At 47.5% G+C, this 12,469-nt stretch overlaps 1 protein-coding gene across 1 annotated transcript; it reads right to left on the bottom strand.

The window, feature by feature from the left end:
- Window positions 1-5,079: 5,079 nt before the first annotated feature.
- LOC138771103 (Fc receptor-like A) lies at window positions 5,080-11,840 on the bottom strand. The gene is made up of 3 exons (XM_069950561.1): window positions 11,495-11,840; window positions 10,615-10,893; window positions 5,080-5,480 (listed from the first exon to the last, which is right to left on the bottom strand). Exons 1-3 carry the CDS (start codon window positions 11,781-11,783, stop codon window positions 5,380-5,382), a joined length of 669 nt encoding a protein of 222 aa, XP_069806662.1. The 5' UTR covers window positions 11,784-11,840; the 3' UTR covers window positions 5,080-5,379.
- Window positions 11,841-12,469: the final 629 nt, after the last annotated feature.

The raw sequence follows: 12,469 nt of genomic DNA, 5'->3' as shown, positions 1-12,469 counted from the left end.
AGGGGTCTACAAGTAAGAGAACCTCCCAATCCCATGGAAGGCGAAGACTATCCCAATGAGAGGAATGCTGCCTTATCCACCGGCTCTTGCTCCCTCATGGCGACCATTATAGCTAAAGGTAAGAGCAAACTTGTTACATTGGACGCTGCTGTAACTGAATTGGAGATTACACTACAAACTTACCGAGAGTTATCTCATTTTACCTCCATAGTGGAAACAACCAATCAGGTCCTTACAGACTAGGAGATCGCAATTGTGGAAGTAACAAAGGCGGGACGAGGAAGATTCTCACACACCTGTGTCATACAGAGGACGCTCCCAAAAGAGATCGGCAGAGGACGTGGGCGTGCTCAGCAAGCCTACCGAGATCCTCCCCACACCCGCTCCCGAGCCCAGTCGTATGATGAACAGCCAAGAAACGACCACAGCCGCGGAGAGCTGGGAGGAAACACCAAGCGAGGAAACCGCAACAGGCAACAGAGGAGGTAACTACAACCATGACTGTTGATGTTATAGTATGAGCAGATGATGGGGGAGTAGTACCAGGGCTATCCACATCACCAGCACATCCCTGAGGCTGATGCACTGCAGTTCACATGCTCTGCCAGGGACTGCAGAGCTCACCGCCGCCCCCACGTCTTGCCGACTCGTTCCCTCATGTCACCTGAGCTGCCCCCCTTCCCCATCTCTCCCCCCGTGCCCTTCCTTCACCCACTACCCCTGCTATCCTGCCCCTGGACCTCAGACCCCGTGTTGAATAACCTGTAATGTTCATATACTTACCATAGCTATTCTCTCCTTGTGCCCTACAGGACAAGAGGATCAGTGGGACCATCTTTGCCATGGATACCCGGCCACCGGCCTTCCATGATCTGCCTTTCCTCCTTCCATCTTTCTCCACCTGGACCTGTGCTTGACCCCACAGATCATCCCCCAGGGACCCCACACTCCATTGCTCTCATTATTCCTTTGGGAATTGTTGTGTGTCACTCTAACCAATAAATTTACTTAATTGCATCTGTACTGAGGGTTGTGTGTATGTTCACTGGGGGGCTCGGTGAGCCCTAGCGGACCACTGTGCGCCCACCTAGACTGGTGCTTGTTGGCGGGCAAGCCGGTGAGATCACCTGTGGTGCACCCCCGCTGTGTTATGGAGGAGGTACGGCCGGTCCCTTGCTAGATGGTGAAGTGTGACGGCAGCTCTATGGTGGTTGGCTAAGATATAGCCGGACCCTAGGTTGTTGTGTCGTAACGCCAGTGCCGATTGGGCACACAGGTATGATGGCACACCTGCTTTTATTTTAAAGGGCCGGATACACCTTTTTCCCCTGCAGGAAAGGAGTGTGAGGATGGGGCGGCAGGACTGTGAGGAGGGGGGCGGCACGAGTGTAAGAAGGGGCAGCAAGAGTGTAAGAAGGAGCAGCAGGAGTGTGAGGGGGGGCGGCAGGAGTGTGAGGAGGGGGCGGCAGGAGTGTAAGAAGAGGCAGCAGGAGTGTGAGGTGGGGGCGGCAGGAGTGTAAGAAGGAGAAGCAGGAGTGTGGGGGGGGGGGCGGCAGGAGTGTGAGACAGGGGCAGCAGGAGTGTAAGAAGAGGCAGCAGGAGTGTGAGGTGTGGGTGGCAGGAGTGTGAGGAGGGGGCAGCAGGAGTGTGAGGAGGGGGCGGCAGGAGTGTAAGAAGGAGAAGCAGGAGTGTGAGGTTGGGGCGGCAGGAGTGTAAGAAGGAGAAGCAGGAGTGTGAGGTGGGGGCGGCAGGAGTGTGAGGTAGGGGCAGAAGGAGTGTAAGAAGAGGCAGCAGGAGTGTGAGGTGGGGGTGGCAGGAGTGTGAGGAGGGGGCAGCAGGAGTGTGAGGTGGGGGCGGCAGGAGTGTAAGAAGGAGAAGCAGGAGTGTGAGGGGGGGGGGGCGGCAGGAGTGTGAAGTAGGGGCAGCAGAAGTGTAAGAAGAGGCAGCAGGAGTGTGAGGTGGGGGTGGCAGGAGTGTGAGGAGCGGGCAGCAGGAGTGTGAGGAGGGGGCGGCAGGAGTGTACGTACATATACTTACAATAGTGACATCTTGTGGCCTACTTTTGTAGTGTAAGGCCGGTTGTACCCTTCTCCCCTGTGGTCGGTGTCCTGTCGAGTTACTGCAGGGTCCCTTGGGATAGTGTAGTCACAGGTGGTCAGAGCGGTGTAGTAACCCTCCCGAATAGTGGTAGGACCCACCACCCACAGGTAATCACAGATTCAGTTATAGCATTGACTTGCTTTACTCTATGTGGCTATGTTCACACTACGTATCTTTCCGCTCGTAGTGCGAACCGCGAATATACGCACGTAGTTTTGAGGTTGATGCTTTCGCTTGAAAGTATACGATATACGGCCGCACAATGCACACTACGTATGAACTTACGACCGGATCGTATACGGCGACGTGAAAAATGAACAAGACCATTGTTTGAGGACGGAAATGTTCCAACTCACGGCCGTGGATTTCCATGCGGTCCCGTACGAAGTACTTATTTCAGCCAAATTGAACTTGATTTTTCGATCCAAAAGGTTCTGTGAGTTTTATTGGGCTGGGCGAAGATTTCCAAGTAAATGACCTGCTTCAGATCGCTTCGAAACAAGCTAGGGAAGCATAACTGTACTGCGGGCGTATGTTCGCGGTGCGTACGCATCCGGCCGCATGTCGATTTTTCGCACGCCCGTAGTTTCAGCCGCACATGTACGATGGCGTAAGAACTGCGGACGGAATTGTACGCAGTGTGAACATAGCCTGTAAATGTGCAGCAGGTAATACAACGAATCTTAAGGTACTCGTGATACAGTTCCAATAAATACATATACAGAGAACCACCAGATCTGTGGGACTGAGGTAGTAGAGAGGCGGGTGCCGTGAGAGTCTCAGCCCAATCAGTAATGTGCTCTGCCGGGATGTTGGAGTGCTTAGAAGAATACTTATTATACTAAGATCAATATCCTGCTATACAGTGGCCATAAATTGGTAGATACCAGCTGTACACGGGCTCTGCAGACCATATAAATGATGACAGTGACTTATATCCAGTGATTTACAGGTGATGTCTTCTCTATATGTGTTCCAACACATATAGTATTAGGCCTCCTCTGTGGCCTCATATATTATGCCCCTATTTGTTGGATTGTTCACCTCTGTGCTCCTATATAGTAGTTAGGACCCATCAGTTCCCCCATATAATAGTCAGGTGCTCTCTGTGCCCCCAAATAGTAGTTAGATGTCTTCTTTCCCCCATTAAGTAGTTTGGTGTACTCTGTGCTTCCCATATAGTAGAAAGCTCTGTGCATCCATATAGTAGTTTGACCCCCTCTTTACCTATATATAGTAGTGTCCCAATAATACTTAGTCCTATTGAGTACTTACGCCCCCTTTGTGTCTTAATAGACTCCCCCCCCCCCTCTGTGTATCTCATTAGGAGGTAAGGCCTTCTGTGCCCCCATATAGTAGTTAAGTCCCCCTTCTCTGCCCCTATATAGTAGTTAAGTCCTACCTGTGCCTCCATATAGTAGTTTTGTCTCTTTTGTGCTACCATATAGTAATCATGTCCCTGCTGTTCCCCAATAGAGTAGTCCTCTCTATGCTCCCAATAGAGTCAGACTCTCTTTGTGCATTCATGTAGTAGTTAGTCCCCTGTGTGCCCCCATATGGTTGTCAGGTCCCCTCTGTGCCCCAACGGATTTGTTAGGTTCTTTCTGTGCCACAATAAAATAGTAGGCCTCTTCTGTTTATCCACAATACTCGTAAGGCAATACTCTGTGCCCCCATTTAGTATAAGGACCCTCTGTGCACTCACATAGGCCCCTAATTCTGTGCATCCATATAATAGGCAGGCCCCCAGTAGGTAGGAAAACCTCAGCAGCTAACCCCCTTAGGGTGCGTTCACACCTACATTATCTGCAGCAGATTTGATGCTGTGTTCAGTTATTTAAATGAAATCTGCTGCAGAAAATCAGCTGCAGATCCTGTAGGTGTGAACGCACCATTAAAGTAGGTAAAATCCCCCCTGTAGGAAGTCCCCTCAGGAAATGTTATACCTCATTTAGTGAGTTAGCCTCCCTGGCTCTAGTAGTAACCCCCCCACCAGTAAATAGCAGCATCCCCCATGTTTGTGCCCCCCATAGGTAATTAGTGCCCTAGCAACCAAAGCATGGACAGCAGTTCACTGTTCACTGTGGTTCTGCCCCCCAGGATCCACTACTACACTTATCCATATAAACTTTCCAAGAAACACTCAGGATCTGCGATATAGGCAATGAACCAAATATTTTTCTTTATTCAAAAGTGACCCAAAAAAAACAACAGGATAACATTGCAGTACAATCAGTTTCTGTCCCCATTAGGGCTCACAATCTAAATGCTGCCGGGTCTTGTAGCCAGGTATATAGATGTCAGTATATCCTCCGCTGTATGTACATGGATGGATGATGCTGTTGGGTCTTGTAGCCAGGTATATAGATGTCAGTATATCCTCCGCTGTATGTACATGGATGGATGATGCTGTTGGGTCTTGTAGCCAGGTATATAGATGTCAGTATATCCTCCGCTCTATATACATGGATGGATGATGCTGCTGGGTCTTGTAGCCAGGTATATAGATGTCAGTATATCCTCCGCTCTATATACATGGATGGATGATGCTGCTGGGTCCTGTAGCCAGGTATATAGATGTCAGTATATCCTCCGCTGTATATACATGGATGGATGATGCTGCTGGGTCTTGTAGCCAGGTATATAGATGTCAGTATATCCTCCACTGTATATACATGGATGGATGATGCTGTTGGGTCTTGTAGCCAGATATATAGATGTCAGTATATCCTCCGCTGTATGTACATGGATGGATGATGCTGCTGGGTCTTGTAGCCAGGTATATAGATGTCAGTATATCCTCCGCTGTATATACATGGATGGATGATGCTGCTGGGTCTTGTAGCCAGGTATATAGATGTCAGTATATCCTCCGCTGTATGTACATGGATGGATGATGCTGCTGGGTCCTGTAGCCAGGTATATAGATGTCAGTATATCCTCCGCTGTATATACATGGATGGATGATGCTGTTGGGTCATGTAGCCAGGTATATAGATGTCAGTATATCCTCCGCTGTATGTACATGGATGGATGATGCTGTTGGGTCTTGTAGCCAGGTATATAGATGTCAGTATATCCTCCGCTGTATATACATGGATGGATGATGCTGTGGGGTCTTGTAGCCAGGTATATAGATGTCAGTATATCCTCCGCTGTATGTACATGGATGGATGATGCTGTTGGGTCATGTAGCCAGGTATATAGATGTCAGTATATCCTCCGCTGTATGTACATGGATGGATGATGCTGTTGGGTCTTGTAGACCTGTCGGTCACTTCACCCATTTATATGATAGAAGACAAGTAGTGCAGCAGCTATTATTACACATCCGGATAATGTCAGTCGGATTATATTCTGCCGGGTATACCCCATATTGTCTAGGGGGAATGATAAAGAGAGTTGATTATTAATAAAGAATAAATTAAAGGGCTAGTGCAGTGCTACAAATTTATACACTAAATAACACACATTAAAAGTTATACAACTTTATAATGTGTGTTATTTAAGTGAATGGCCCCCTTCCCCATGTTCCCCCAACCCACGCTAGACCCGGAAGTGTGGTGCATTATACTTACCGAATTACTGTGGCCACCATATTGGTCACCTCCTGAAGATTACGTCATTGTCTCAGGATGGCGGCCGGGGTCGACAGTAAATCGGTGAGTATAATGCACCACACTTCCGGGGGTAGGGAGAACACGGGGAAGGGGGCCATCCACTTAAATAGCACACATTACAAAGTGTTTTATCAATCCAAAAGGAGACCCCCGCACTGCTTACTCTCCGCTTGCAACTTGTACACCCTTGTGCTGCCACTTAGGATCCAGACTGCTCAAGGTGCTCAACGACACTGAAGACCAGTAGTAGAATACACTTCCAAATGGAAAGAAGGAAAGTCGGAGCACGTCTTTAACCCCTTAAGGACCGGGCCTGAAATGGCCTTAAGGACCGGAGTAAATTTTATGAATATGACCAGTGTCACTTTATTCATTAATAACTTCGGGATGCTTTTACCTATCCGGATGATTCTGAGATTGTTTTCTCGTGACATATTGTACTTCACATTTCTAGTAAATTGGAGTCGATACTTATAACAAATCTTTATGAAAAAAAACAAAATAGCGTGAAAAATTGTGAAAAAATGCATTTTTCCAACTTTAAAACTTTTCTGCTTATACAGAAAATGGTTATATCACATAAATTATATATTAAATAGCATTAGCAACATGTCTACTTTATGTTGGCTATACCCAATAAAACATGATCAAAAGTGATCAAAAACACAAATCCTATACATATTTGGTATCGTTATGTCCATAACTACCCAATCTATAAAACGATATCAATAATTATACCGCACGACACGCTGTAAAAAAAAACAAAACAGTACCAGAAAAGCTGTATTTTATCCGCTTTAGAAAATTCGTCACAAAAGAGATCAAAAAGTCATATACATATAAAACTTGGGATCAATAGAAACTACAGATTTTTCCGCAAAAAAAAGCCCAAAACCAGCTCTGTCGCGCAAAAGATGAGAACGCTATGGATCTTGCAATGCGGCAACAGTTTTTGTGGGTTTTTGCTAGGAGGATAGTTTCTATTGCGCCAAAGTGGTAATAGTTAAAAAAACCTACACAAATGTGGTATCGCCGTAACCGTAGTGACCCAGAGAATACATTTATTATGTTATTAGTGACCGCCGATACGGATTTTTATGGCGATTACTAATGGGCTCTATTCTGCTGCCATCAGCTCTTTATGCACTTAAAATGCTAATCGGCACCCCCTTCCTTCTGAGCCCCGTTGTGTGCCCACACAGTGGTTTATGCCCACATATGGGGTACCATTGTACTCAGGAGAACCTGCTTTACAAGTGTTGGGTTGCTTTTTCTCCCCTGTTCCTTGTGAAATTGAGAAATTTCAAACTAAACAAACATGTTATTGGAAAAATAAAATTTTTTCATTTTTACTGTCTTCTTTTGAATACTTTCCTCTAATACCTGTGGGGTCAAAATGGTCACCACACCCCAAGATGACTTCTTTAAGGGGTGTACTTTCCAAAATGGGGTGACTTTTGGGGGGTTCTATTCTGTAGACATTACAGGGGCTCTGCAAACGCACCTGGCGCTCAGAAACGTCTTCAGAAAAATCTGCACTGAAAATGCTAATTGGCGCTCCCTTCCTTCTGAGCCCTGCTGGGTGCCCATACAGTGGTTTATGCCCACATATGCGGTACTGTTGTATTCAGGAGAACCTCCGTTACATATATTGGGGTGAGTTTTCTCCCCTGTTCCTCATGAAATTGAGAAATTTCAAACTAAACAAAACAAAATGGTCACCACACCCCAAGATGAATTCTTTGAGGGGTGCACTTTCCAAAATGGGGTGACTTTTGGGGGGTTCTATTCTGCTAACACTACAGGGGCTCTGCAACCGCACCTGGCGCTCAGAAACGTCTTCAGCAAAATCTGAACTGGAAATGCTAATAGGCGCTCCTTCCCTTCTGAGCCCGGCTGTGTGCCCATACAGTGGTTTATGCCCACATATGGGGTACCGTTCTACTCAGGAGAACCTGCGTTACAAAATTTGGGGTGCATTTTTCCTCATGTTTATTATGAAAATGAGATACTTTAATCTTAACAAATATATTATTGGAAAATTTCCATTTCAATTTTCCATTTTTTTCCGGCCTAATGGTGAATACTTTCCTCCAGCCCCTGTAGGGTCAAAATGCTCATTATACCCCTAGATTAATTCTTTAAGGCAGGGGTGGGGAACCTTTTCCATGTCGAGGGCCGGTCGGTCATTAATAAAATCATTCGAGGGCCGCATACCGTGTGCGGCAGTTAGTAGCGTGGGTTTGTAGCACCCAGGGAAAGGCAAAGTATTGTTCCCCTAGTTCCCCTGCTATTGTAGTTAACCCCCCCAGTGATGCCCCTTGTAGTCTAGTTAACCCCCAAGTCATGTCCCTGTAGCCTAGTTAACCCCCCCAGTGATGCCTCTGGTAGGCCTAGTTAACCCCCATCAGTCATGTCCCTGGTAGCCTAGTTAACCCCCATCAGGCATGTCCCTGGTGGCCTAGTTAACCCCCATCAGTCATGTCCCTGGTAGCCTAGTTAACCCCCATCAGTCATGTCCCTGGTAGCCTAGTTAACCCCCATCAGTCATGTCCCTGGTAGCCTAGTTAACCCCCATCAGTCATGTCCCAGGTGGCCTAGTTAACCCCCATCAGTCATGTCCCTGGTGGCCTAGTTAACCCCCATCAGGCATGTCCCTGGTGGCCTAGTTAACCCCCATCAGTCATGTCCCAGGTGGCCTAGTTAACCCCCATCAGTCATGTCCCAGGTGGCCTAGTTAACCCCCATCAGGCATGTCCCTGGTGGCCTAGTTAACCCCCATCAGGCATGTCCCTGGTGGCCTAGTTAACCCCCATCAGGCATGTCCCTGGTGGCCTAGTTAACCCCCAAATAAAAAAAAATAAACATCCCACTCACCTTACCTCCGTTCCCACACTGCCCATGTCCTCTTCTGTCCCAGGTCCTCTGTGCCGGTCTTTCTCCTGCAGGCGGCGCGCGATGAAATGACGTCATCGCGCGCGGCCCGCAGGAGACTGAAGACACGCGCCGCTCTGCTGGGGAAGAAGCCGGCATAGACAGCATCCTCCTCTGTCCGGCAGCTGTCACAGACACCGGAGGATGCTGTCTATGCCGGCTCCTTCCTCCTCCAGAGCGGCGCGCATCACAGGGGAGCTGCGGGCCGCATCGGGAGGTCTCAGGGGCCGGATGCGGCCCGCGGGCCGGAGGTTCCCCACCCCTGCTTTGAGGTGTTTAGTTTCCAAAATGGGGTCACTTATGGGGTTTTCCAGTATACAAGCCTCCTAAATCACTGGTCCCTAAAAAAAAATCAGTTTTGGAAATTTCATGAAAACTTGATAATTTGCTGATACATTTCTAAGCCCCGTAACACCCTAAAAAAGTGAAATATGTTTACGAAATGAAATCAGAATAAAGAGGACATATCGGTAATGTGACTTACTAACTAATTTTTGTCATGTGACTTTCTTTGTTTAGAAGCAAAGAATTTCAAAGTTTGTAAAGTGCAAATTTTTACAATTTTTCATGATATTTTGATGTTTTTCACAAAAAAACACACAATACAGTGACCAAATTGTGCCACTAACATAAAGTACCATATGTTACGAAAAAACTATCTCAGAATCGCTAGCATATGTTAAAGCATCACTGAGCTATAAGTGCATGAAGTGAGACAGGTCAGATTTTGAAAAATGAGCCTGGTCATTAAGGTCCAGGATAAAATTGCATTTAACTGTGCTGCAAGTGCTGCTGGGTATAGGATAGTGCCATAGCCATAGGCTGCATCACAGTTTTCTAGGCGGTCCTAAGGCTGTATCCAAAAAGCTGACAGTTCAGGTTCATACGAATCCGAACCTCGGCCGGTTCGCTCATCTCTAATACTTACCTGTCCCGTACCACCGCTGCAGCTGGGTTCCAGGCCGCCCTCTCTACCACTGTCATGCGCTGCTCACTATAGCCAGTACTGAGCCTATGCTGAGCTTCCATTCCCAGTATTATTGGTGTGACACAGAATGTTTTAAAATTGCTGCTGGTGAAAAAAAAATGAGCGGCCTGGAACCTGGCAGTGAAATGGGACAGATAAGTATATTTTACTAACATCTGCCCTGCAGCCCCAGCAGCAAAGTTCGATGTAATTTTATCCTGGACAATCCTTTAAAGATGTAAAAAAACTCCTCTAAACTTCAAATATAGAGAAAAGAAAATTTAAAGGACAACTCCCGCGGGACCCCAAAAAAAAAACAACACAGACACACACAGACACCATACTCACCATCTCTCCGGTGACGATCGCCACTCGATTCGCCCGCCGTCTGCCTCTCCGTCGCCGCCTTCCGCCATCCAGCGATGTCTCCAACTTCCGGGTCCAGGGGATGGAAAAGGCTGCCAGTGCGCTTGCGCACCGGCAGCCTTTTCATTGGCTGGAGCGCATCACATGGCTTCCAGCAAGCTCAGCCAATCAGGGCTGAGCAAGCTGGAAGCCATGTGATGCGCTCCAGCCAATGAAAAGGCTGCTGGTGCGCATGTGCACCAGCAGCCTTTTCATCCCCATTCACTTTGCATGAAGACGCCGAGGAGGAAGAAGACCCGGACCGCCCCTCGGCTCTGACGTCGTCGTCACCAGATGACGCCCCGGAGAAGAGGACCGTGACGATCGTAATAGGTAATGTATACATTCCTTAACTTCCGGGGTGGGGGGTCGGGGGTCCGAAAGTGGGGGAAGGGGGCCAGGCCGGGTATTTAACCACATTACAAAGTTATATAACTTTGTAATGTGTGTTAAATGAGCAAAAAAAAATTTTTGTGGGAGTTATCCTTTAAAGTAATGTTACACCTTCCTAACACCTAAATTCCTTCATGCTCCAGGTACAGTAAGAAGTCCTCCCATGTATCATACATACCCAGTGTCCATACTCACCCTCTATCTGGATTACTCGCTCTGCACTTCTCTTCCTTACTCTCCCATCTGTAGTTTTCACTTCACATGAATATTTCCCAGAATGCTCCAGCTGAACATTGTAGACCTCATAGATATCACTGACACCAGATCTCCGAACAATCCATCCTTCTCTATAGAAAGTAACCTGCAGTTGTGTATTGCGTCTGGGAGGGGGGATATTTGTCTCACAGGTTAGGGTCATGTTTCCCCCCTCAACTTGGTGACCCCACACTTTTATTGTTGGAGTCGTGAACAGCTCTAGAAAAGGAACAATATAACAATATATTACTGAGGAGACGTAATAGAAGGCAGTAACTTCCTGGTATTATGGTCACCAGTAGAGATGAGCGAATCACTTTGTTTGATCAACTCTTTCAACTCTGTTCCGCTCCTCCCGGGTGACAGGAAAAGCTGGGTCCAGTCCTGGGAAATTTATGTCAGTTTCCTAGGACTGGATCTAGCTTTTCCCAACACTCGGGGTGGAGCATCAGGGAATGGAACAGAGTTTAAAGGCAGGGGGCTGATGAAACAAAGCGATTCTCTCATCTCTAGTCACCAGCAACATAAGAGAGCAGTGACTGACAGAAAAAATCACGCCTATAAATTAAATTTTTAAAATTGCCCTAAATTTTATCAGCGTGATTTGTCATTGAAGCCATTGACTCCCTCAATCGCAGTGATAGACATAAGAAGACTGTCTGATTCCCGCTAACTTACATTGTGCTGTATCTTCTGGTATACTCTCTGTTTGCCCCAGATTTCCTGATTCCGACCTCAGCAATAACTGCAGATGACTATACAGGAGACATTGTACAGAATAACACATGAATAATCCAGTTATAAATGATCCTGGATTTACCTTCCACAGATATAGAACTTTGATCATAGTATTTCCCACCATAAGGACCAACATCTTTTTCACACTTGTATGTCCCGGCAGTATTACTATCCACTTTTCTAATAAGATATTCTGCATAATCTGTCCAGCCTCTGATGACTCTGTTCTCTTTATACCACATTGTCAGTCCCCCATTGTATCCAGGACGGAGGTGACATCTTATCGTTATGTCGTCTCCTTCATAGACATATAGAGGGGTCTGCAGGATAACATTACCTGTAATATAACATGATATAAGATGAGGTGACATATATCATATCTTCTCTGTCTGTGTCAGACTTGTTCCTGACCACTGAACCTGTGACACCCGCCTCAACCTATTGTCTGCTCTCTGACTAGACATTGACCCCACCAGCCCTGATCTCAGTCTGTACCTGGACTTGTTCCTTTTCTGACATCTTGGCACTTTGCACTGGTGTCTCTTGGCAGAGATGCCGAACTGTTCAGGTTCTGCAATGTTCTCTGAACCTGAACGCTCGGCATTTGACTCCCTGCAGAAGTTGGATGCAGCCTTAGGGAGTCCTGGAAAACATGGATACAGCCATAGGCTTACAGTGATTTACAGATCCCTGTATAGTGGTTAAAGGGGTACTCCGAGGGGGGGGCACTTATTTGCTGGGATCGGGGAGGAGGTGGCTGAGGGAAAAGACGTCCACTCACCTCCCCGTTTCCAGCGGCGGGTCCCGCATTGCGGCACTCCGGTCCCCAGCCACTTCCTGGTGTCTGACGCGGGCCCGAGACGATACGTCTCAGGTCCGCTCAGCCAGTCAGTGACAGAGGCGGGATCTGAGCGGACTTGAAACGGATCCCGCCTCCTTCACTAACTGGCTGAGCGGACCTGAGACGTCACGTCTCGGGCCCGCGTCAGACACCAGGAAGCATCCGGGAACCGCGATGCGGAACCCGCCGCTGAAAACGGGGAGGTGAGTGGACATC

Source organism: Dendropsophus ebraccatus, chromosome 13 (assembly GCF_027789765.1).
Source record: "Dendropsophus ebraccatus isolate aDenEbr1 chromosome 13, aDenEbr1.pat, whole genome shotgun sequence".
In the NCBI taxonomy this organism is placed as follows: domain Eukaryota; kingdom Metazoa; phylum Chordata; class Amphibia; order Anura; family Hylidae; genus Dendropsophus; species Dendropsophus ebraccatus.
This window is presented reverse-complemented; position numbering and strand designations above follow the sequence as displayed.